Source organism: Asterias rubens, chromosome 14, assembly GCF_902459465.1.
Source record: "Asterias rubens chromosome 14, eAstRub1.3, whole genome shotgun sequence".
In the NCBI taxonomy this organism is placed as follows: Eukaryota; Metazoa; Echinodermata; class Asteroidea; order Forcipulatida; family Asteriidae; genus Asterias; species Asterias rubens.
The window spans coordinates 11,965,904-11,982,185 of record NC_047075.1 but is presented as its reverse complement, the minus strand read 5'-3'; the positions used below and the strand labels follow the sequence as shown (position 1 = coordinate 11,982,185).

General features: G+C 37.5%; 1 protein-coding gene across 1 annotated transcript in view; it reads right to left on the bottom strand.

Moving 5' to 3' along the window:
- The window catches only part of LOC117299285 (inactive phospholipase C-like protein 2), a 40,277-nt gene extending 32,103 nt beyond the window's left edge, over nucleotides 1–8,174 (bottom strand). Inside the window, exons 1-6 of the mRNA XM_033782773.1 lie at nucleotides 8,167–8,174; nucleotides 5,452–5,601; nucleotides 4,015–4,227; nucleotides 3,071–3,110; nucleotides 2,288–2,417; nucleotides 858–976 (exon numbers count right to left, since the gene is read on the bottom strand). Of these exons, the coding sequence (XP_033638664.1) occupies nucleotides 858–976; nucleotides 2,288–2,417; nucleotides 3,071–3,110; nucleotides 4,015–4,227; nucleotides 5,452–5,581 (632 nt within the window). The 5' untranslated portion in view covers nucleotides 5,582–5,601; nucleotides 8,167–8,174. The remainder of the gene's footprint in view (nucleotides 1–857; nucleotides 977–2,287; nucleotides 2,418–3,070; nucleotides 3,111–4,014; nucleotides 4,228–5,451; nucleotides 5,602–8,166) is intronic.
- Between the last annotated feature and the right edge of the window lie 8,108 nt (nucleotides 8,175–16,282).

Genomic DNA, 16,282 nt, shown 5'->3' with positions numbered 1-16,282 from the left:
AATAAATACTGAACATCATTTGTCCTCACAACTTTACTCATAGCCACCAATTGATTCTGAATACAAACTTTGTATGGCTATAACTTCCCGGTTTTTTCTGGATCCCTCCCTTTATCCCTTTCCCCTCTTTTTTTTCTATTCTTTGATGTAATTTGAAGAAGGTCCGGTTTGGATCTGTCATTGTTTTGTCGTTGTTCTTGTCCTGCCAAAGTCACTGTTTAAACTGAGGGAAAAGCATAATAGCACTATGCTTCACTTTTTTCCCTACATGTTGGCTATGATTGTTTAATGCTGCATGATTTAGGGGTACTAGATATTTTCAAAGATCTGTGTTTTTGTGGCTTTTTTTATCATGTGACAATAATTATTCATACCTAGAAAATAGGATACTTGTTAACAACCACCTGTACTTGGGTTTATAACTGCCATTGTGAAATAAATGTTTATTAAACAGCACTGGCAGACGAATATCTACTTCAAATACAACAAACAGTAGGTTGCTTACCTTACAAGTACAACAAACAGTAGGTTGCTTACCTTACAAGTACAACAAACAGTAGGTTGCTTACCTTACAAGTACAACAAACAGTAGGTTGCTTACCTTACAAGTACAACAAACAGTAGGTTGCTTACCTTACAAGTACAACAAACAGTAGGTTGCTTACCTTACAAGTACAACAAACAGTAGGTTGCTTACCTTACAAGTACAACAAACAGTAGGTTGCTTACCTTACAAGTACAACAAACAGTAGGTTGCTTACCTTACAAGTACAACAAACAGTAGGTTGCTTACCTTACAAGTACAACAAACAGTAGGTTGCTTACCTTACAAGTACAACAAACAGTAGGTTGCTTACCTTACAAGTAAAAAGTAAATTTCTGGTCTAGTCGTCATTTCTTTAAAGAGATCTAGAAACTCGTGGCTGCTGAGAGTTGGCTTTGAGTCCCCATCTCGTACTTTACTCAGCGTCATTTCCTGGTTTTACAAAGATAACAAAATCATACGATTACAATTTGGCAAAATTACCACATTGGCTTTGCATCGAGAATGAGGTTAAAGTTACCGCTTTTGTAGAATATAGATGCTAGTGATAGAGAAAGCTTGTTTTTTTAGGCGAATAGATAAACAAGGCAGTGGTAGCACCTAAAGACACTGCAGCCGATTTCACAAAATGCTAGGACCAATCCTATCTCGAGTTAGGACGAGTAACCGTTCAATGCATTTTGATACGGAACTGAACCTGTCCTAAGTCCTAAGATTAATCCTAAGTTAGGAAGAGTTTGGTGAAATCGATGGCTGGACACCTTTGGTAATTGGCAAAGACCAGTCTTCTCACTTGGTGTACCTTGATATATGCAGAAAATAACAACCCTCTGTGAAAATTTGAGCTCAATTTGGTTGTCAAAGTCGCGAGAGAATAATTGAAGAAAAACACCCTTGTCACACAAGTTGTGTACTTTCAGATGCGTGATTTTGAGACCTAATAATCAAATTCCGAGGTCTTGAAATCAAAGTCAAATATTTCAGAGAGAAATTAATACTTTCTCAAAACCGAGGGAGCTGACTCTGTTGACCGTTACAAAGTAAGTCCCATGCTTAAAACTATTTTGAGTGATTACTGATAGTGTCCAGTGTGTCTTTAAAGACTGAGCTTTTCTAGTCATTTACTAGCTCCTGGGTATGAATGTATTGTAAATTGTGGAATCCCTGCATTTGAAAGCAGACATCTTAATTGCAACATCATCGACTGTGCCAGCTGACATGAAGCAAGTTTGACCATGAATTTTGTATTATTATTACTATTTTTTGAATAGTTACGAGCTCACAGTCAACATTGAAGAGTTATTGTATCTTAAACCAACAAAAGCATGAATTATGATTTCTGTTTACACAGCAACGTCCACTACTCTTGACTGATTAGACAAAGAAGTTGAAACAACAGGCCCACTTCTGTCATATCTCTTCAGTCTCCTGACAATGACTAGAGCAAGCTAGTCAAAACATTGAGATCAAGTAAAAAGTCACTCCGTGGTGAAATGTTAACAACGATCCTATCAGTTAGAGTAGTAGTCCCAGCCGATGTTCCGCCCAGGTAGTATTTAAAAACCAGGACAGTTCTTTTCAGAACTACATGTACTCTGCTTTCGTAGAATATATAGAAAGACAGTGCTCTAAAGACCAACGCTACGTACCTGGCAAGTAAATATACACACATAGTGTTACCGCAAACCAATATTAAAATAACACGTGAATAAAACGGTCAGCAAAGACAAGTCTTTTACAAACCTTAAACTTTTGTCTAACTCTCATAGATGTGACGCTGTTGTTAAGTTTCTTCATGAGTTGCATGACTTCAAACTCATCCAGCTGGCCCACCTGGTCACCTGCAGCCTTCTCAAACATTTCCTGTAGCCATGTGCTAAGAGGTCAAGGGTCAAGGACAATTCATTTTCAAAAACTGAAGTCTTACCTGGGGGCCCAATTTCATAGCAGTGCTTAACCGTCTAGCAAATTTTTGTGCTCACTGTAGCAGCAACAATTTGCTACGGTGCAAGCGTATTTCACAAGTGAGCAGAAAAATTAGTCGGCCATGTTGCGCGTTCAACACGGATTTGCATTGTGACGTCATTTTTGTTCATGCAGTAAGCACCGAAAAGTTATTAGCACGCCTTTTTTGTGTGTGCTCTCGGTTAGCAGGGCTGTGAAATGGAAATCGCACAGTAAGCACAAAATTGTCCGCTAAGCAGCTCTATGAAATTGGGCCCCAGTAAGTTTCCCTGAGTTTTTTTTTTTTTTAAGCTGAAACAAAAAGTCGCAGCCCCTTAAGGTGATCCCCTGACTCCCGCTTCCCAGGTTGTATCGTAATTTGGGTGTGATCCATGGCTACACGGCAGTTAGCGGTTGTACGGCTTCTGACTGGCACCTCAAACAACAAAAGTTAACAAAATAAGAAGGTCACCAAAAAAGGGTTAGATGTCTTGTTTTGTAAAGCACCGGCACAGTTATCTGGAAACCTTGGTTCGTGTTCCACCCTAGTAAATTTTTAGTGAATCGGACCCAAAAGGATATCTATCTCTCATGTCTTGCTTCTGTTCTATTGCCTCAGGAGCTGCAGAAAGAAAAACAAACATACAAATTATGAATGTATTACTTTGAGTAAACAGCTGGTCATACTATTGAATGTAGCCAAAGTAATTAATAAAAGTATGTAATATTTACATGGCCCTATTTTTACCCAATGATAGTAGAAAACAACAGAGGTCATTATTAAAGGCAAGTTGCAACCGCTCAATTGCTTTACCCAATAATGTATGTAAATGCATGTATACAATAAAGATTTTGTTCTTTAGAGATCTGCCATCTACTACCACGGACCAAATATTATACGTTATCACAAAAGCGCGAGTGGAATACGGAAAAATATAGCGCTTCTGCGTCCCATATCCAACGAGGCCGAAGGCCGAGTTTGATATGGGACTAAGAGGCGCTATATTTTTCAGTATTACCACGAGCGCTTGTGTGATAACGTATTTATCTTCAAGCAAACTTGGCGCGTGACAGAACACACAAGACGCAGGTAGTGATATTAGCCGTGCAATATAGGTTTTTATCACCACTCCATTCTGCAAATCTGATTGGAGGATTAGCACGTACTTGAAGATAATATAAGTTGTCGCACAAGCGCGAGTGGAATATGGAAAAATATAGCGTTTCTGTGTCCCATATCCAACGAGGCCGAATGTAAGAATGTATTTTGTGACGAACAGCATGCACGTGCACATGTTGGAATGTAATTTTTGCACTGTCCATTTGACAGCTTGAGGCAGTGACACTCACAATGCGCAGTGTGCAATATAAAAACTGGGAGTAGTTTATAGGTTTTTGTACCACCCTCCAGTTCGAGCATCTGATTGGTGGATTAGCGTAGACTTGATTAACGCGTTAGTTAAATCTTGATAACTAATCGTGCAATGCCTCAAATCCGAAATGTTAAAACAAACACGTTTACGTACATTTGCTTTTGTTTCCTCCAATCAAGTAGGAGAGTCCAGTGACCCATATGTTGGCCTCGTCCGGCGAGTTGGCCACGAGGTCCAACGTCTCGTAGTTATCACCAAAGATGACGGAGAAGGAACATTCTTCAGGGAACTCGGCCGTCGACTCACGCTGGCGGAATGTCTCGGTATTCTTTCCAACTCGGACCTCCTTGACTGACTCTATAACAACTGGATATCAAAATCAAAAATGTTATTCTTTGAAATCTCCACCTTTCAATCATTTAAAGGCATGGACAGTGGGTGCGTTCGGCACACGTTCGTCCTAAGAAAACAACCCGTCACACACCGGGATCGACCCAGGGAAGCTAAACGAACGCACCCACTATTGGTCATTACTCAAAATAATTGTTAGCAACAAAACTTACTTGTCACCAGCAACGAGAAATTGTTAATGGTAAAAAAAACATTGTGGGAAATGGCTTCCTCTGAAGTAACATAGTTTTTAAGAAAAAGGTAATTTCTCACTCGAATATTTAAAGTCTTCAGACCTGAAGCCTTTTTTAGGCAAATGAAAGCCGACACAATTTTGCACCACAAAGGTATTTTTTCTTTCAATATTCTCTTGCAACTGTGATGACCAATTGAGTCAAAATTTTCAGAGATTTGTTATTTAATGCATATTGGGATACACTTAGTGAGAATAATGGTCTGTGACAATTACAATGTACCAAAGGTGTCCAGTGCTTTCAAGAAAGAAGTTAACTTGTCTGGTTAGTCATGTTTTGCGTTTACATTCCTTTGCTACTAACTATTATCACAGTTCAAGACAAGCGAAACAGTTGATCTTTAGTCTGATAGACTGACTGCGTAAAACTTTACAACATCACAGGCGACCACTTTGCATCTATTTGACCAGGCATATCAATCTCTTTCAAAAAAGACATTAGGACGCAATGAGCCCATCCTTAGCTCATCCTAACTCAAGATATGATTAATCCTAGCATTTCATAAAAGCAGCTGCAAGGTACTTTGTAAAGCGCATTGATATGGTTACTGTAAAATGCACTATACAAAAACTAGAAATACAGTTATAAAAAGTGTAATGAAAGGCAGTGGACACTATTGGCAATTACTAAAAAAATTATTATTAGTATAAAACCTTACTTGGTGACGAGTAATGGAGAGAGGTTGATAGTAGAATATTTTTCCACGAATTTGATTTTGAGACCTCAGATTTAGAATTTGAGGTCTCGAAATCAACCAAAAGCCCACAACTTCGTGTGACAAGGGTGTTTTTTCTTTCTTTATATCTCGCAACTTGGACGACCAATAGAGCTCAAATTAATAGGTTTGTTATTTTATACATATATGTTGAGATACACCAAGTGAGCAGGCTGGTCTTTGACATTACCAATAGCGTCCAGTGTCTTTAAGTCTATTTTGAGTACTCACTTCTGGCTTTGTCCGGTTTCTTGGAAGTTGGGTGCCATCTGATCTCAGAGAGCTCTTCACTCAGGCAGAATATTCTGTGGTATTGTCTGGACGGAGATCGGACCTTAATCAGCTCACAGCCCGCTTGCATGAAGGCTAGGCAGTCAGAGGCTGCAGAAAAAACAACAACAAATAGATTCATTAGTATTGTGACACAGCGCTCCAGAATTGCAAAGGTTGTGGGTTCCAATCCTACCCGAGTATTATGCCTGTGAATTTTTCACAGAACTTGGGTTAGACTGAGTAGACAGTGCTAAAACTCATCGGAGTATTTGAGTAAAGAGTAAAATGAATACTTTTTATCCTCGATGCAAATTAAACATCTATAAAATATTATTGTGATCACAATTTAAGAAAGTAGAATCAGCTGTTGAAAATGTCTAACCGACCAAAAGGCAAAATTTAGTTAATGGCCTGAGGTTTTGACCATACCAAAATCTTTCACGAAGGCCAACAATTATTTTACATACATGTACATAGTGTATGCCAACTTGCTTAGCGGCCAAGGGAAACAGAGTACCAACAAAACATATTGAATCGATTTTTTGGAAGAGATAAACAATCTTATAACTTAAAACATTTGGGTCTTTGCGCCAAGGTTTCTCAGAAAAATCCCAGACAACTATTTAGAAATGTATTCAGACAAGGCCTGAAAACCAAACACTCCGAATTTGAACCAGTGTCTTAGAGGTAGAGGGCGAGGAAAGATGTACAACTTCGCCAACCCAAACATTATTTCTGTTACATTAATGCTATACGTAAACCCCCGCAAAAGGGCTTGCTCATGGTGTAATGTTACTGTATGAACAAAGAACAAAGTTTTTGAATTTGATACCTGTAATGTAGGTACAAGGGTGTTATTTCTTATTATATAACACCCGTGCAGATCCTTGCCATTTGATTGGAGGATTGTCCATCACGTGATAACAAATAAAAGTGCCATTGCACGCTGAGTCACTCACCATGCTTTTTCGTTCCATCCGAAAAGTACCATTGCACGCTGCCAGCGTGCAATAGTACTTTTCAGATGGAACGCAAAAGCTGAGTAAACACATATCACTGCGTGCGCGTGTCTTTGGTAACGCAGCAGTGTTACTGCAAGGTAGTATAATTACTTAACATTCGGCTTCTACAATTAAAAATTGTAGGCCTACGTTTTGTTTGTTTTGAAAGTTGTATCTTTTAATCAAAATTACAAAGTTCTACTTGGATGTTATATAAAACAAATAATGAATGTTTTGCATTCGTGCAACGGTGCGAAATGTTCATTCGTTGAAAGCTGGAATGTTCCATTCAACTCGGCTCCGCCTCGTTGAATAGAACATTCCATCTTTCAACTCATGAACATATTCGCACCATTGCACTCATTAACATTCATTATGTGTATAATATCTTGTTCTACCAGCATAAACAATGAAGTCCACACATCATAGTACAACATCATACATTCATGGGGCAATTCCAAAAAGCTTTATTTTACTGATTTTTGCTTATTCTACATGTATAAACACAAAGAGGAAAAGGGCAGTTAAATTTGTATCTCTATTAAAGGAACATTACAGAATTGATTTTTGCTAACAAAACAAATGCTGGCAGTGTAAGCACTTTATGTTATCCAGCATATACGTAAACTGACAACCCTGTAGAAGTTTGAGATCGATCCGCTATCTTGGTCACGAGAAAATATTAAAAGACCGATCACAAATTTTGCATTGCATCAATGCCAAAATAAAAATGAATAAAACGCTCACTGAGCGATAAATTCCAAACGCGAAGTTGGATTATTTAATTCTCATCAAATATGACATTTCAGACAGAAATATTTCAAGGGATGTTTTCTACTATCATCATCATTAGACCATGTATTTTTTTATGTAAACCTGTGATCTTCAGGATTTTTGTGTCTTACCAATTCTGTAACGTTCCTTTAAAGTGGTCCCTGGACATTTTTAATCAAATAAGGTACTTGACTAGCTGGAAACCGTGCCCCCTTCGGATGTTAAGCTACGTTTTTACGTCGTCTTGAGTTCTTATCGAGACGTGCCTGACTGAAACTCAACATGTCGTCAGCCGACTAACCAGCCAGACAAATATTGACACAACCCACAACATGAATCTACCGCTAATCAAATTATCATCCTGAGATAATATTTGGAAGGAAATTAATTGGGGCAGACTTCAAGAACGAATAACATGGGGGGGGGGGGGAGACGAAGCCTTCTAACTGCATGTCTGCTGCAGTCATGTTGCCAATTTGCAAGGCATTGTTTGTGTGTCAACAAAATATAGGTCTCTACTAAGATTCTACGAGGCCCCAGGATTATTTAGGTTGAGATTTGTTTCTCAAAACCCCAAGCACTTATCGCTTGAAACAGTTTCTGCAGTCGGCATTCAGTTATGATAACATTTGCTTTCAGTTATGATAACATTTGTAAATGTTACCGGTGCGTAGTGATGTAAGAAGATTCCCTAAGGATGGTTTTAAGAATGGCTCTTTTTTTTGCATCTTGCTTTGAGAATGTATTAGTTTACCTTGTTGGCTTTAACCCTGTCATATGACACAAGCTTAACAAACGCTTGTACAAATTAAATTCAGTGACACTTATTACAATACTGTCATACAGTACAACAATGCAAGTTAACGTCAAAATAACAAAAGCTAATAGTATGAGGTACATGTATGATGTTACACAATGGTACATGTAGCAGCAAACCAAAGACAACATTTAGATGTAAAGTTAAGCGAGATGCTTTTGCTCCCTAACCTATGAAACAGACATTTAGTGTGATACACCAAGATACGGTAACAAAAAGTGATCCCTTTATATTGTATCTCCCTTTATATTGTATCTGGATTAAGAAAAACAAACTTTTCAGACTTTTTTTACGAATCAGGGCTTGACATTTACACGGAGTGCCTTTTTTTTTTCTCCACTGAGTGCCTTTTGTTCTGCGTCTTTCATTGAGAGTTTACCTTTTTAAATTTACCCTTCTTACATATGACACAGGAAGCTTAAGCTGGAACTAATGATACTTTTAATTATATCAAACTTTTTTGTCTTCCGGTTTCAGAAAAACAAACTTTGCAGGCTTTTATGCAAATCAGGGCTACAGTAACACCGCGTGCCTTTTTTTATGTGTCTTTCATTGAAAGTGTATCACTTTACCTTTTTAAATTAACCCCTTGTTACCTATGACACAGGAAGCTTAAGCTGGAACTAAATGATACTTTTAGAGTTCTTTATTCTCTTTTGGATTAAGAAAAACAAACTTTTCAGGCTTTTATGCGAATCAGGGCTTGAAATTTACACTGGAGCGCTGACCAAACTACAGGCCTACATAATGAACTACATAAGTGTACAGACATGAAGACCCAACCAGACACTCCTAGTTGCCACAATGAAGGAACAAAATTCCCTCTCCTTTACAAATATAGGCCGACATGTAATATAGATTTATAATTCAGTACATAGAGTAGACTGCATGGATACCCTGGGAATTCCAAGAAACTGCTCTGCAGCTTTTGAGAAATGAAGACAGATCCCTAGCCCTGGGGTTCCGTATTTGACAGACCTGGCTTTTAAGCTTCATAGAACCTTACATGAACATGAACTAAAACTGAGCCGAAAATTATGTTTGTGCGATGTTTTACTCATTTCTCTATTAAAGCTTCAGGCTTGTATGCTTTGGTTTTGAAAGGGTAACCAGGGCGCCAACCCAATTTATCCTCGGTAAAGGGCACCCTATGAGGAAATTGTAAATTTTCTACTGGAGCATTTTAAGGGCAACAAGGTAGAGACAGAGAGCATTGATGCAAGCGTGTTGCCTCCATGAAGTATCAGGCCAAGATGGGAACAATTCAAGCAGCATTAAACTTTGCACATATGTGTAATATACATTAACCTGAACATTTTAAAAGAATTTTCCCAATACTTTCCCAGAACGTTCTTTGACAGCTTGGGAATTCAATTTTGGTTTAGGTATTTGGTGTGTGGCATGGTGAATCCATTAGGACACAGATATATTAGCCACATTATGTACGAACATGAGGTCTTCTACTGCTGATGAAGACCGAAATATCGGTCAAAAACTACAGGTACAAAAACACTTTTAGTGTTGTGATTAAAGTCAAACAATAAATTCTGTGAAGTTTTGTTGCATGTTTATATCATGAGAGCAACTTAATCAGGAGAGCAACTTAATCAAACATGCACATTTTGAAGGTCTGATGCAACATGCGTCAGACCTAATACTTCACAGAGGCAACAAAGGCGATTGCCTCTATGCCCCCTAATCATTGCCCATGTGCCCTTTAAATGGACCAGCAGAAATTTAAAATGTCCTCAAAGAGGTGCCCTTTACCAAGGAGAAAACATGTATACATGCCTGGTGTCAATTTTGCTTTTAAATAATAGACCACAAACTACATTACTAAACAAATGTATGGCTAATATATCAGTGGCGTAATGAACTTACCATATGCCACATTACCATTCTAGAATATCACATCCAGTTCACTAACTGTCAAATAAAGTTCAAGTATTGGGAAAATTCACTTCAAATGTTCAGGTTCATGTACATTGCACATGTTTGCCAAATGCTGCTCGAATTATATCCAACTTCATTTGGTTTTTAAATACGAGTTCTGTGAAAGAGTCATAATTTTGCATTACATTCAACAACTTTGTCTGACTTTCAAAAGATTTGTGTAAAAAAAAAATAATAATCCCGGGGGGAAAAACCCCAACCATGCATTGCGAATAGAGAGGGTTTAAGGATGTACTTTTACTAATGTGCTTTACTAACGACTATTTACAAGCACTTTTGTTGAATATAATTACTGGATCTATTGATAAACACAACCCAACCAGTTTATGATGATCTTCAAATCAGCACTGACATGGCAACAAAGCCTAATTTACTTGGAAAATGACATTTTGAGCAAATCAAGCACACAGAGCTAAGCTGCTTTGCCATAAAAATGGGACGAAAGTAAACAGAGGCCGAGGGACAAGTTATTTTCACATCAATACAAGGGTGTCTTTTGCTTTAAAGGATTTGGGGAATTTTTCAAAATGTCCGTAGATTTAAAAACAACTTACAGGGTTTGAAGATAATGATAGTGGAAAGATTCCCTTTAAATACTACTTGCTGAGGTGATGTATTTTTTGAGAAATGAGTAAAACACTGAAATGAAAATATGAAAATACGTTTGTAAATGCTTAAAACATTTTTGGTCTCATGAGACAAAAATTATTTTCATGACATATATTTTACTCATTACCCAAAAACTACAGCACCTCAGCACATAATATTTCCAGGGAAGCTTTCTCCTATCATTATCTTCAAACTGTGTAAGTTTAGTGTAAATCTGTGGACATTGTGTTTTTTGTCCTAAAACAGTACATGTACACCCTTTAATTGTTTTCTTGCAACTTTGATGACTAACTGAGCCAAAGATTTTACAGATCACATTTCTTATTTTATGTATGTTGAGATACACCACGTGAAAATTCTAGTGTTTGACATTTATCAAACATCTCCAGTGCCTGTGAAGGACCGTTACAGAATTGGTTAAAGAACAAAAACAGATTTATAGGTCTTATGATGATGATGGTAGAAAACATCCCTTGAAATATTTTATGAGAAATAAATAAAACTAATTTCCCGTTTGGAGTTTTTTATCGCGCAGTGAGCATTTTATGAATTTTTGTTTTTGCATCGAAGACATCCAATGTGTACTTGATTTGTAACTTATTTCTCATGCTAGATGGTCTATCGATCTCAAACCTCTAAAGGTTCCTTATTTGATGTATATGGTGGATTACAATAAGTGCTAAAACACTGCCAATGCAACTGTTTTGTTAGTGAAAAAAACAATTCTGTAATGTTCCTTTAATTGAAGATGAATTGCTTGTAAGCGCCTATTCGCTAGATTCACACCCTGAGGCTAACTCTATGCCTAGTAGCAGTATTTAATTTCCTACTACAGTTAAGACAGATGCAATGCCTTTGTTCTGTAAGAGACAAATACTGGACACACTTGTCACAATGACAGTCAACTCTACAGCTATTTCCTGAAGTTGATATCTTTATGTCTTCGTGAGGATCTTTAAAGGGTAGGAAATAAATTATGTCTCAGTGAGACGAAAATTATTTTAGCATGTAAAACGTATATAATACGTTTTTTTAAACAATAATAATAATTGTCTCATTAAAATGAGACAAACATTATTATTGTGACATTGTTTTACTCATTGTTTTAATCATTTTCAAAAAGAATACAGCATCTCAGCAAGTAATATTTTAAGGGGAGCTTTCTAATAACATTATCTTTAAACTATGTAAGTTTAATATGTTTGGGTGACAAAAATGACCCAAACCCTTTTAAGTGCGCGTGTATAGGGGTGGGGCTATATGACAGTTGTATGGGAGGGAATCGCAATGGCTTGCTGCATCAATTTACTAAGATAGCTATTCGAGCTGAAAATAGAAGTATTTAAGTGATTATTTCAAAAAGGAATTAACAAAATTGAAAGGAAATTGTAAAAGTGTTATTACAATTTCAAGGTGGCGTATCTTTCTGTTAAAAATGCTACGATCTCCTGGTAAATTGTGTTTCAATTTTGTATTGCCTTTAGACATTTGAAGCTAAAATAAAGCATGCTTGAAAAATCATTCTGATTGGACAATCCATAGCAACAAGGAGAGTGATTATATACTTATATCGCACAGCCCATATCACACCCTGCATATTGTGTGTTCTAACTCTGCGTATTGCGCTGTTTTCACCATACATGTAACATAACAGGTACAGCAAAACGTACATGTACGGCTAACTCTATGCAGAGATGTCAAGTTGAAATACCAGCTACCAATACATTTTATTTTAAAACAGAAGCTGGTTAAAGTCTGGCATTTCAGACAAGGTAATTAATTCCTGGTTATTTTTGTATCATATTTTTTTTCTTTTCTTTTTCGGTCTGGCATGGATGCGTAAGAAACAGGTTGCGACGCATGTGAGCTTGAGACAGACCCCTTATTGTCTGTGTATTGTGCTTTTTTTACGCAAACGTTGAGCTTATAATGTAAATTGACATTACTTCACATATGTATGGAGAAAGGAAAACAAGTACAGTATATCGGGAGGTACCCATATGTAATGAAGGCCAGTGAGAAGAGGTTGATGCCTTTTAATAGCATGAGTGTACATTATGGGATTCATGAGTGGACATTGTGTGATTACTGCTCGGCATTTGAGCGTGGCATCAAACTAACTCATGCCTGGTCACCCTTCATGCACTGGTCATCAAGAGGAAAAGTACCGATCCATGGGGTAGTTGGATGGAGGGTAACGGGGAGGAGGTCATTAAAAGGCACGGCCGTCGATCTCACTAAACTCTTCCCAAATTAGAACTATCTTAGGACTTAGAAAAGTTAAGTTCCGTTTCCACAGTGGTAGGACGCATCAAACCCTTCCTAAGTTAGGACGAGTAACTCGTCCTAACTCGAGACAGGATTAATTCTAGCGTTTCGTAAACACCTTTGGTAATTTGTCGAATACCAGTATTCTCACTTGGTAGTATCCAAACATTATGCATAAAAAAAACCTGTGAAAATTTTGCCTCAAATGGTCATCGAAGTTGAAGAGATTATCAAGAGAAAAAAAACACTCATTTGTGTGCTTTCAGATGCATAATTAAAAGCTTCATGCCTGAAGTCTTTTAAGATTTGAGTGAGAAATTAGTTTCCCTTTCTCAAAAACTATGTTACCTCAGAGGGAGGCATTTCCTACAATGTCTTATCGACAGCTCTCCATTGCTTGTTACCAAGTAATTTTTTATGCTAACAAATTTTTACCAATAGTCACCAGTGCCTTTAGTTGAGGGCAGCCTTCCTCAATAACTGACCTTTTGGGAATGGTACAAATCAATGAGGAAATAATTACTTCAAGCTAATGCAAGATCAGGGAGCAGGTGTCGAGGTGTGTGAAATGGAGTGGGTGTCTGGTATGGGATAAGGAAGTGTGCCAAAACGAGAGCAGTCTTCTGACCCACAAAGTTTTCAACAGCCGATTTTGTGAAATTGATGACAATTTTGAGGCTAACATTCCAGTGCTATACTGTATGACAATGAATATGCCTTACAACTAAAACTGACATTTCTACTGGAGCATTTCAAGGGCACGAAGGCATTGACCAGGAGGGCATGGAGGCAATCACCTTTGTCGCCTCCATGAAGTATCATGCCTGCAGTACAGTATCAGGAAGTTATTCTCAAGATCTTTTTAGACCCCTATAAGGGTAGTATAGCTGACAACCAGCTAATATAATCATCATTGCAGGGGAGCAGTGAGTTCTGATGACGAACTATATCAAGCCAGTGGATATTACAACCACGGGATGATAAACAATACCTTAATGGGGGTACAGATATCATGAAATCTTTCTCAATCCGGATCCTTATAGACCCCGATAAGGGTAGTATAGCTGTCATCAGGCTCATATTATCATCATAGCGAGGGAGCAATGTGTTCTGATGAACTACTAGTACAGTGTATATCAAGGCCTGTATGCTTCGGTTTGGAAAGGGCAGGGGCACCAGGCATCTCCTTGGTTAAGGGCACCCTTTGAAGAAATTGTACATTTCTACTGCAGCATTTCAAGGGCATAAAGGCATTGACCAGGGGGCATGTAGGCAATCGCTTTTGTTGCCTCTGTGTAGTATCAGTATCCAATGGGGGTACAATATCAGGAAGCTATTTTCAAGATCTTTATTAAATAGACCCTGATATGGGTAGTATAGCTGACATCCAGCTAATATAGTCATCATTGGGGAGCAGTGAGTTCTGATGAACTATATCTCAAGCAAGTGGTTATAATCCCTGGATGATAGACAATACCCCAATGGGGGTACAAATATCATGAAGTTGTTCTCAATACGGATCCTTATAGAGACCCTGATAAGGGTAGTATAGCTGACATCCAGCTGATATAGTGAGTTCTGATGAACTATCTCAAGCCAGTGGATATAACCTAGAGGACAATGACAGTCAATAGGCTTGATCTACTTTTGATCACGTTCCTGTCCATCGTTCATGCAAAGCAAAGGATTTATGTAACTTACTTCTTTTTTACAAAACAGACTTGAATCTATGTTGAAAATAAAAACCCTCGAGAGGATCGGGGGGAAAAAGGAACTTATTTTCCCCGAAGATGGAATAATGAGAAGTTAATTAAAGTTTAATCATTCATTCTTAATAATACACACTGCTGCGCCTGCGGGTAAATTGTCGCTGGTTACAAAACCTTTAGAAGACATACAAGTAGACTCTCTGTAAGTCATTGAAGTATTTTTATTAAAAGGCAAGGTTGCCTTTAAGGAGAAAGGCAGTTCCGCTAGTAAATCATGATGTACATTGGACATATTATCCTATAATGAAGGAGATTGAAGGACAATACCTGGGGCTAGTCCAGAGGTTTCATCAACAAACTTCATGTTGTTAACTCAGTAAGTATTCTTAATATTGTAGGAACATTAAAGAATAGGTTTTGCTTACAAAACAGTTGCTGGCAGTGTTATCAACCATGTACATGTACAGTACACAAACTGGCAAACCTGTAGAAGTTTGAGATCAATCAGCCATCAGGGGTCACGAGTCAAAATAGTGAACAAAATAATAACACATTTTGCGTGACATTGATGCCAACAAAATTTGAATAAACCGTCACTGAGCAATAAACCCCAACTACGAAAATAGATTACCAGTATTCATTTCTTGTTAAATATTACATTTCAAAAAGAAAACATTTCAAGGGATGTTTTCTACTATCATCATCATTATACCATTTAAGTTCGATGTAAATCTGTGATCTTAAAAAAAAAAGATTCTTAACAATTCTGTTAGGGCCTAACACCTTATACAGCGTCTCAAACCACATTACATCTCCTGAAGACAGAGTATACTGAGACCACGCCGGATCTCTTCAGAGCCAACAATTCCACAAAAGAGATTTACACATGGTTGTTCCCGCAAGTTTACTATTTAATAATAGTGTCTTCCTATTTACATTACACAAAATTTGACAACCACTGATTTCATGAACTCTAAAAATCCATTAGGAAAGTCATTTATCAAGATCTGCACTTCGCCAAACCACTTTAGGATTTGACATTAACAACGAGGCATAATCCCAGCAACATTCATGTCTGTATAAACATCGTGCTCAGCCACAAACAATGAAGTACTCTGTATTTTAAAGGGGTTGGGTGCTTTTTGTATGACACAAAAACAAATTCCACAGGTTGATATTAAACTTACAGAGTTTTACGATAGTGATGCTGGGTAGAAAGCTTCCCTTAAAATATCACTTGTGAAGAAGGTGCTGTAGTTTTTGAGAAATGAGTATAAATTTTTTTTTACGAAAACAACTTTTGTCTAAGTGAGACAAAATGATTTAATCACGTACAACCAGAGTAATGCTATACTCAGATCTCCTGAAAACATTGCTCTGTGATTTTCACTTGTTTTTCTTTTTTTTTCTCAAAAACTTTAAGACTAATGAAGCTGAAACTTCAGGTAAATCACACACATCTTCATTAAAAGTGAGTAGGGATTTATGTTTTGGCCAAAAACTTGATCTACAAAAGTTATCAAAACCATTTAACAAGAACAAAGTTAAAGCATAGGTAATCGTTATTAAAAGTGACACAAGGAGTAGAACAAATGTTTGTTATATCATTCAGTTTTTTGTTCACGAGGAAACTATGACAACAAACAAACTGACTGTTT